A 9,652-nucleotide genomic window follows, 5' to 3' on the forward strand; every position below is an offset into this window, starting at 1 on the left:
CCATTGAAAAATGATGAGCTTTTTGCAATGTGGGTAACTGTGGATTTTGGACCTTAGCTCCGCCGGCACCTGGGGAAACGTACAAAACCAGCACATTTTTGTAAACTAGACACCCAGGGAAGTCCTGGGTGGGGTGACTTGAGTGGCTCTCGCCAGGTATTTTACCCAGAATACCCTGCAAAGCTCAAACTTTGCCTAAACAAACATATTTTCCTTCAATTTCTGTGAGGAAAAGTCCTGGAATCTACAGGGTGCCAAAACATTCCTACCACCCAGCATTCCCCCAAGTCTCCTTAGAAAAATGGTGCCTCACTTGTGTGAGGGGGCCAAGTGACCAAAACAGGGAAGGACCCAAAACGTATTGTGGAGACAACAAAATTATCTATCACAAAACAACCTGGTTATGCAAGGGGTGCTCATGTGTTTTTGGTCCCAGGCTCGGCAGCCATCTATGGAAACATATGAAACCCAGGCATTTCTGAAAACTAGACACCCATGGGAGTCAAGGGAGGTGTGAAATATCTACACATATATCACCAACGTACATTTATATGGAGTTACATACAAAAAATCTATACAAACGTACCTTTCAATATTTTGTCTCTTGATATTCTGATCACAATAGTGTGACCCGTCAATATTCTGGCTTTGCTATTCTCATACCAAGACAATTCTCTTTTTACATACTTTGAAATCATGCATGAAAACCGCAAACTTGAAAGTATACCCGTGAAGAAGCACCGAAGTCTCAAATCATTGCTGTGTGTGAGTCATTTGCATTTTGAAGGAGACATCTGCAGGAACTAGGAAGTTTGAAGATATCACCAGTAACCAGTTTCAGTGATCTCCAGATGGAGGCAGTGAATCTCTCCAGCTATCCCAGGACAGTGCACATTGGCCTGGCAGAATACCTCAACTTGTGTGCCCCAGGGGTAGTAACTAACTCTGCTCTCAAATGCCTGCTCAGAAATATAGGGGAGTTGTAATGACTGAGGACAGAAAGGGTACTTTGCAGCTGCAGGATTTAAAAACAACATTGATTGTTTAGTGGATTTGACACTTAGGGCCCTATTATGATGTCGGTCGGAAAGGCTCCGACAACATAGGTTTCACTTTTGACCACTGTATTACAATGACGGCGGTCTGAAGTGAAACCAGCCGCTCATTCCGGCAAGCTTCCGACAGGCTCAAGGAGGGGTGTTTCCGCAGTCGGGTTTGTGATGTCAGTTTCCCACAGGCTTTCCATGTTGAGCTTTCCAACATTAAAAGCCTGTCAGAAAGTGATTTTGGGTTCCCCTAGCAAGGCCTCCTTCTCCCTGCAGCCTCTGGAAGGGGTGCAAGGGGGAACCTATGGTATCCCCCTGTTAATCCCTGCACTGCGTGGCAGGCCCCGTGAGGTGCCTTCCAAGCAGTGCAGGGATTAACAGAAACTCCCATTTCTTATTGGGAGCTTGTGCTGCGGATGGTTTACAGCCGCAGTACAAGCTCCCATAGAGAAATAGGAGTATGTGACCGCACCATGTGTGGTCGTATTGTAATAGCAGTGACTGGACCACTGACTGGAGGTAAGTTGGTCCCGAGTCCGCGTCGGTGTCGGGCGGACGTGAGTCTGACGGATATCTAACGAGGCCCATAATGTGCTGCAGGATTCAGAACTAAATTAAAAGCATGATTATTTTTATTATAACATATTCTATGAACAAGCATGATTTTTGTTGGAGGGACTTTTTATTTAAGAGCATTGCCCATCAGTCACACATTATATGTGTTTGAATCTTGAAGGAACATTTGCATCCTTTGCATGCAAGAACACCATTTGTTGCAAAGTTATTTCAACGCACAACCTCTTTTGCCTTTTCTTTAGTCCTGGTGGCTGTAGCGCCTTCATCTCATATGAGACCAGCTCAACGTGGAGTGCTACAACTACTATTTTCTTGTGATTTAGAATAGTGCAGTTTCCGGGGTTAATATTGCCATCTGATTGTCACTCACTTATTCAATCCCAGGCAAATGGAAAATTCATTAGGAATAAAACCTGAGACTGGCCACTCACAGATCCTAAAATCAGGTGCCTCAACCCACTAATCTCAATTTTCTGATACTTGTACATGTGTGGCCTCAGATGAGCATACGTTGCAACATTACTGAAAATATTCCTTTGGGTAACAGTCCAACAGGGGGATCTTTCTGAGGATTGAATGAAAAATACTTCGTGGACTAACTGTCATTTTGCAGAAGGCATTTTCAGAAAATCTTGCACAGAAAGAGCCAATGCCTTTAAATAACCTGGATAAAACTGATTCTTAAGTGTTTTGTATTGAAATATATGAAAACTGCTTTTTTTAGTGGTCAAATCACTCATTGCCCTTTTTAAAGATCTTTTTTCAGAAGAATATAAACATTTTCAAATCCACTACAATATGTGTATCGTTATCTATAAGATTTGACCAATTTGTTTCAAAATGTGCAGTTTAGCACTTTATTTTCTTGAATTCATTCTTATGATGGCTCTGACCCATCGTGAAGTGTTAGCCTGGCCCCCAAGAGTTGACATGCTACCCCCCCCCCCCAAATTTGGGTCTAATTGTGTCCCTGAAGCCCAATTATTATTAGCTCTTCTGATGAGGCTCCCGAGTCCCAACTCTGCCTCCGTTCCATCTCCACAGCAGCCCTGCGGGTGCCCGGTCAGTGTGCTGCAGCAGTGTACTCAATTACACCAGCTCTGATGATGCTCCTCAGTCACTGGGCTGCCAGAACTGTAGATTCACACCAGCTGATGATGCCCCTCAGTCACTGGGCTGACAGAACTGTAGATTCACACCAGCTGATGATGCTCCTCAGTCACTGGGCTGACAGAACTGCAGATTCACACCAGCTGATGATGTTCCTCAGTCACTTGGCTGGCAGCACTCTAGATTCACACCAGCTGATGATGTTCCTCAGTCACTTGGCTGGCAGCACTCTAGATTCACACCAGCTGATGATGTTCCTCAGTCACTTGGCTGGCAGCACTCTAGATTCACACCAGCTGATGATGTTCCTCAGTCACTTGGCTGGCAGCACTCTAGATTCACACCAGCTGATGATGCTCCTCAGTCACAGGCCGGGTATAAGTCTACTTTCAAAACCTCATTATAGTGCTGCTAGCACTCTACATTTGCACAGCTCTGATGAAGTACCTGCAGCCCAGGGCCGCCAGCCATCTACCTTGACACAGCTCTTGTAATGCACCCCAGGCACAGGGCTGCCGGCACTTTGCATTCACACAGCTCTGATGATGCACATCGGGCAAGGGGCTACCTGCACTTTGTATTCACACAGCGCTGGTGATGCACCTCACCCACGGGGCTGCCGGCACTTTGTATTCACACAGCTCTGATGATGCACTTCAGGCATGGGGCTACCTGCCCTTTGTATTCACATATCTCTGGTGATGCACCTCACCCACGGGGCTGCCGGCACTTTGTATTCACACAGCTCTGATGATGCACCTCTCCCACGGGGGTGCCGGCACTTTACACACAGCTCTAATGATGCACCTCGGGCACGGGGCTGCCGGCACTTTGTATTCACACAGCGCTGGTGATGCTCCTCAGGCACGGGGCTGCTGACACTTTGTATTCACACAGCTCTGATAATGCACCTCACCCACGGGGCTGCCAGGGCTTTGTATTCACACAGCTCTGACGATGCACCTCACCCATGAGGCTGCTGGCACTTTGTATTCACACAGCTCTGATGATGCACCTCACCCACGGGGCTGCAGCAACTTTTGTATTCACACAGGTCTGATGATGCACCTCGGGCGCAGGGCTACCGGCACTTTGTATTCACACAGCGATGGTGATGCATCTCAGGCACGGGGCTGCCGGCACTTTGTATTCACACAGCTCTGACGATGCACCTCACCCACGGGGCTGCCGGCACATTGTATTCACACAGCTCTGATGATGCACCTCGGGCACGGGGCTGCCAACACTTTGTATTGTCACAGTTCTGGTGATGCACCTCAGGCACAGGGCTGCCGGCACTTTGTATTCACACAGCTCTGACGATGCACCTCACCCATGGGACTGTCTGCAGTTTCCTTTCTCTCAGCACTGATGATGCACCTCAGGCACAAGGCTGCCGGCACTTTGTATTCACATTGCTTTGATGATGCATCTCGGGCATGGGGCTGCCAGCACTTTGTATTCACACAGCTCTTATGAAGTACAGGCATCCCAGGGCCGCCAGCCATCTAACTTGACACAGCTCTCGTGATGCACCTCACCCACGGGGCTGCCGGCACTTTATATTCACACAGCTCTGATGATGCACCTCACCCACGGGGCTGCTGGCACTTTGTAGTCACACAGCTCTGGTAATGCAACTCGGGCATGGGACTGCTGGCAGTTTCTGTTCACGCAGTTCTGGAGATGAATATGAGTGGTGGGCAGGGGTAAGCCAAGACGAACAGGAATGGTTGCCTGTAACCATCTGCCAGGGGAATTGATACCTAAGGGCATCGGATCACTTACCACGAAAGGAAACATATTTTTTCTTTGAACGCATGTGGGTTGAGCGGTTAGTTAATGACACATGACAATGGGACACTTTATTGGGGAAATGATTACATTTTCGATTGTACTATGTAATAAATACTTTTGTTAACTGATCCTAATAATAATGTTTTCATTGATGGTGGTTCTGCTTTATATTTTAACGTGAGTATTACCTGCAATAAACTCCTCTGAATTTGTGGATGTAAAATGTTGTTTTTATGTCCCTATTCCTATATGGCTGCGTCACTATATCGCTGGGCCCACTGCCTTTGACAAACTCCTCTGTATGTCTTGTGCCACCCACTCTTCTGGCAGCTCTGATCATCCTCACTGCCCCTCCTCCTTTGGTGCCAGAATGTAATGGTGTTTGAAAGCTGGGTTCAGAGTAGCACGGAATGGAGCAGGTATGTGTGAGACCGCCCAGATTGTGTGAAACACACTTTCTCTCTATCACATTATACACCTACAAGTCTAAGCCCGCCCTCTCTACCGAGTGAGTGAAGCCATATTTCACATTTTGTCATAGAGATCTATTTACGTGACATGGCTCCCTCTTTCCTTCTAGTGCCTAGAAGCACGCCTGCACATGCCGTCAGGTGTAATGTTCCAGGCAGCTCTGCCCCTCACAGTAGTACAGATTTTAAATATTGACTACAGAGTGCTCTGTTTAGACCCCATGGTAATCTGGACGCCAGTGATTACTTTCTAAAACTTTAGTTTTTTATTCTTGTTTATAATTCCGACAGAAATAACACAATTGGCACACCTTTCGACAGTTCCTGTGCCAGCTGCAAAGTCACTGTTTCAGTTCGAATTGTGGTTAAGAGAAATGGCTGACAGTGTCCCCACCCCTTGCAGTCCACAAGGGAAACATATTTATTCAGAGCAAAATTCAGCCACCGAAAGGAAAACAAAGAACATTTCATTTTATTCAGATCTGCATCTTTATTTAATCATGTTCACAGGTCAATAGGTTGCAACAGTGAAGAATCACGTGACAGATACACAATGTCACAGAAATGTCACAGCTGAGACTAGAGGATAACACAAGACAGTCTTACATCTAATAGAGTGAATGTCTTCATCACAAGACCTAAATCCTGGGTTTCATTATGTAACTGAATGAGTTCCCACTGATAATCACAGCCCTACAAACATTGTAGAAGACCCGGAAGTAGGACATACTCAGTCACTGAGATACAAATCCATGGCTGGGAGTTCACTACATAGAATCTCTTTATAAAAGAGAAACACTGCATTGTGTAACTCACACAAATAGCGCCAAGACTGCTTCTAAAATGAAGACTTGGCACTAGTGAAAACTGTTACTCCCTTTCATTCAACAACAATGAATGTTACACTTTGGAGAATACACAATATGTGTGCACATTGTCACATACACTTTGCAGGGATAATACACAAACCTCTCAAAGAAGAGAAACACACTTTACCTTCACAGAAGGCAGGGCTTTTAACTCATGAATTTCCAATTGAAAATACAGATATATCCTCACTGATATTTAAAAGGCATTTAATGTGCCTCTTGGGGAATGTATAAAATACATCACATTCAATTTTCAGAGACAATCCAGAATTTCTGAAAGTACAGAAACACTTTGTCTACACAGCACTTTATGACACATTTTCATTAGAAAATACTACATATCAAAATTGATACAAGGGAGGCTAAGAGCCCCTCATCACTCACTTCAGCCAATGAGTGATAATTACGTAATTTGTAACTTCATAGAAACTCAGAAGGTAAACACACACTGCACGTGCACAAGGCTCTAATCTGAACCCCTCATATTACAGCACATCTATTATTCTCACAGACTCATTCATCTGCAGAATCACACAGTGCACTATATCCATCCTTTCAGGATATTAACATATTTGTACGTCAATCAACTTCTTAAAATGAAGTAAAATTGGAAAATTCCAGAGCGCCGCTAGAACTCAGGAATGAAAATGACGTGTTCCAAAATATGCATCAAAATTCACAAAAGTAGGTCCTATTGTAGGCAAGAACTCTACATGACATATGAATTTCTTGTAAACAAACAGTTTAAAACATTCTGAAACTGAAGGCACATCCTATTAATTGCTTTAGTTCATTCTCTTCCTTAATGTATTATATTATAGATGCTTACACCTAGATCCAGTGCTCAACAAATCTATGTTCATACAATATATACTGTGAAATCAACACAGTATTCGTCCAGCGCTTACCCTAAACGGATATAAAATTCACACTGTCCATCCTCTAAGGATGTAATAGCTGCACTGCCCATCCTGTGGGGATATAAAATGCATACACTGCCCATCCTACAGGGATATAATATTCACACTGTCCATCGTGTGTGTGGATTATACATTAATACACTGTCCATCCTACATGGATATAATATTCACACTGTCCATCGTGTGTGTGGATTAAACATTCATACACTGTCCATCCTACATGGATATAATATTCACACTGTCCATCGAGGGTGTGGCATAAACATTCAAGCACTGTCCATCCTAAATGGATATAATTTTACTCATTGTCCATCCTGTAAGGATGTAATCGATCCACTGCCCACCCTGCTGTGTGGATATAATACTCACACGCTGTTTTATGAGGAAATAGCATTCTCACACTCTTCATCCTATGAGGATACAATAGTCACACATTGGCCATAACATAAAGATATCACATTCACACACTGTCCCTCCTGCAAGGGTATAATATACAGACTGTCTAGCCTATGAGGATGTAATATTCACACTGTCCCTTCTGTGGGGATGAATGTTCACTCAATGTCCATCCTGTGAGCATATAATATTCGCTTTGTCCATCATGTGAGGATATACAGTCACGTACTGTCCTCCTCAGCAGGATATAATATTCACATACTGTTCATCCTATGAGGATATACAGTCACTCTTCACTCCGCTCCTTGAAGTGCAGTAAACTCCCCCTGCACAGCGGGGGGCGGTGCTCCAGACACGAGAATGAATATTCTCCCTCAGAGGGGACCGAGGCCTCGAAAGAAGTCCGAAGAAAAGTCCAGGCCGCGGCCCCCGCATTACCAGGGTCTCCACGGGGCTCTGGGGCTGTCCTGTGCGGGCTCTTTAGTGCTGCTGGGACCGGACGGAGGCCGAGAAGGACACACCGCCTCTGCTGCAGCCGCAGGTCTATGGAGGGCCCGCAGCAGCTTCATCCGGGTCTCTGTGGGGGCTCCGTGGAGGGAGAGGAAGTGCAGAGAGTCCTGGAGGCACCTGGAGTAACCTTCACTGGAGGCCGCGGCTGCAGGGAGAGACGAGGGGTTAATATTTGTACATTTACACACCAGGGAGTAAACACACATAAACAAAATCAGTTCAAACTCTCTAGAATGCTTTCCTCTGGTTGCTGCAATTAGTTTACAGGTAGTTCTGATACTCTTAAAACACGGGTTTAAGTTAAATGGCGCTGGAAATTGACATATTTAAGTCATAATAGGCTTCCCCCGAGTACCATCTCGATGCGACTATTACCAGTTACGTCTCTGCACTATCTAACCCCAGCCACCCCCACACGCAGACAAACACAAAACTGCAGAGAACACACAATGAAGTTTTAACCCTTCAAAGTACTGCCTCTCACCTGGTGCCGGTGTCTGCACGCGCCGGGCCAGGTACGTCACGGCCATTTCCAGGATATCCGCTTTCTCTGCTTTGGGCGGAAGTTCATGTTCCTCAAACTCTCTCTGCAGTAACATCCTCAGCTGCTCGATGCTGCTGTTGATGCGATCTCTCCTCAGCTTCTCCACCGCTGGCTTCCTCAGCTGCAGAGACAAAATATGGATTTGTTATTGTATTGAAACAAACGTATAAAGGTGTCTAAAGTCGATAAAAGGTAATAGCAAAACTTATAGTTACTTCAGTGTGATAAACAGCTCAATTAAATAATGTTAATTTAGAACTAGGGTGATATTAAAAGATCAATAAATACAGCCACTGTTGATAAAATATATTGGAAGTTCATTTTAAACGTGTACTTTTTGTATATACGAAAAAACTAAATATGCTTTTTAAATATTAATGTCCAGACTCTGACCTTTCTAATGTGTCTCTCCTCATGCTCCTCTTCATATTTCCTCTCGGTCCTGAAAGGCGCCATCTTGCCCGGTGTGGTGTGAAGAGCGGGGTCTCTGCAGTGAACCCACAGTGAGCTGTATCTGAAGAGCTCTCTCCCTCCTGCCCTATTTATCCCCCTCCGCCTGCAGGGAAATGTGTGGGTCTGGAGAGAGGTTCCCACACTCAGCAGCCAATCAGAGAGCAGCAGGGAGTAGGTACAATAGAAGTGTGGCACATTACAAGATGGGAGGGGGCGGTACATCTGGGACCCGGACACAAAGGATCAGCGTGTGGGAAAGAGCTGCCCACTAGTGACTAAAGTGATATGAGCCCTGACATCTGCCAGGAGCTAAGCAGTGTCAATAGCATTAAATACGGGCGGGTGTGTCCGCAGCGCTGAAAAAGCATGAAAGAGCGGTCCCATAAGGGAACTCATTAATGCCCATCATTTTTTTTTTAGTTTAGTGAAAGTTTATTTCTATTCAATGTTATCGATGTGCACTATAGCAACCAGAGGGAATGCTTTTCTGTTTTGTAAAATATTTACCAACAATCATTCAGGTTTAGTCAAAGGAAACGAAACCCCGCTTTCAAAACTTGAATTTGACTCCCCCCGTGGCTGGAAAGGAAAGTTCAATGTTCAGCGCATTCTGAGCGTGAGGTAAAGTAAACCATGCGTCAGCCAATGACGTGGGTAACACCCGCATTGCACCGGCACCTGCTTGGAGCTGTCCAGTGCTGAAAGCGCCCGCACTTGCCGCAGCACTAGATTCAGACAGGCAGGTAAAGCACTGCATTGATGTGGTGTATTTTTCGGGGATGTGGTGTAGCAGCTCATTGTCTGGTCCATGGCAGTCACCTCTTACATTGTTTGTGAAATAATGAGATTCATATTTTGTTGGTCTACCGACTGGGTTCCCCTCCCCACGTGCCTTGGTTATTTTGCTACAAAGCCTCACGTGCACCCCAGGTGTGATCCAAACGTGTAAACAAACACCTTT

The 9,652-nt window shown here is 45.3% G+C and overlaps 1 protein-coding gene across 1 annotated transcript; it reads right to left on the reverse strand.

Annotated features, from left to right (window-relative positions):
• Nucleotides 1-5,517: 5,517 nt before the first annotated feature.
• LOC146867325 (transcription factor HES-5-like) lies at nt 5,518-8,721 on the reverse strand. Its single transcript, XM_085614924.1, has 3 exons — nt 8,632-8,721; nt 8,179-8,359; nt 5,518-7,839 (listed from the first exon to the last, which is right to left on the reverse strand). The coding sequence occupies exons 1-3, from the start codon at nt 8,692-8,694 to the stop codon at nt 7,619-7,621; spliced, it is 465 nt and encodes a 154-aa protein (XP_085471050.1). The 5' UTR covers nt 8,695-8,721; the 3' UTR covers nt 5,518-7,618.
• Nucleotides 8,722-9,652: the final 931 nt, after the last annotated feature.

The sequence above is a fragment of the Triturus cristatus genome, chromosome 1_2, assembly GCF_964204655.1.
Source record: "Triturus cristatus chromosome 1_2, aTriCri1.1, whole genome shotgun sequence".
NCBI classification, from domain to species: domain Eukaryota; kingdom Metazoa; phylum Chordata; class Amphibia; order Caudata; family Salamandridae; genus Triturus; species Triturus cristatus.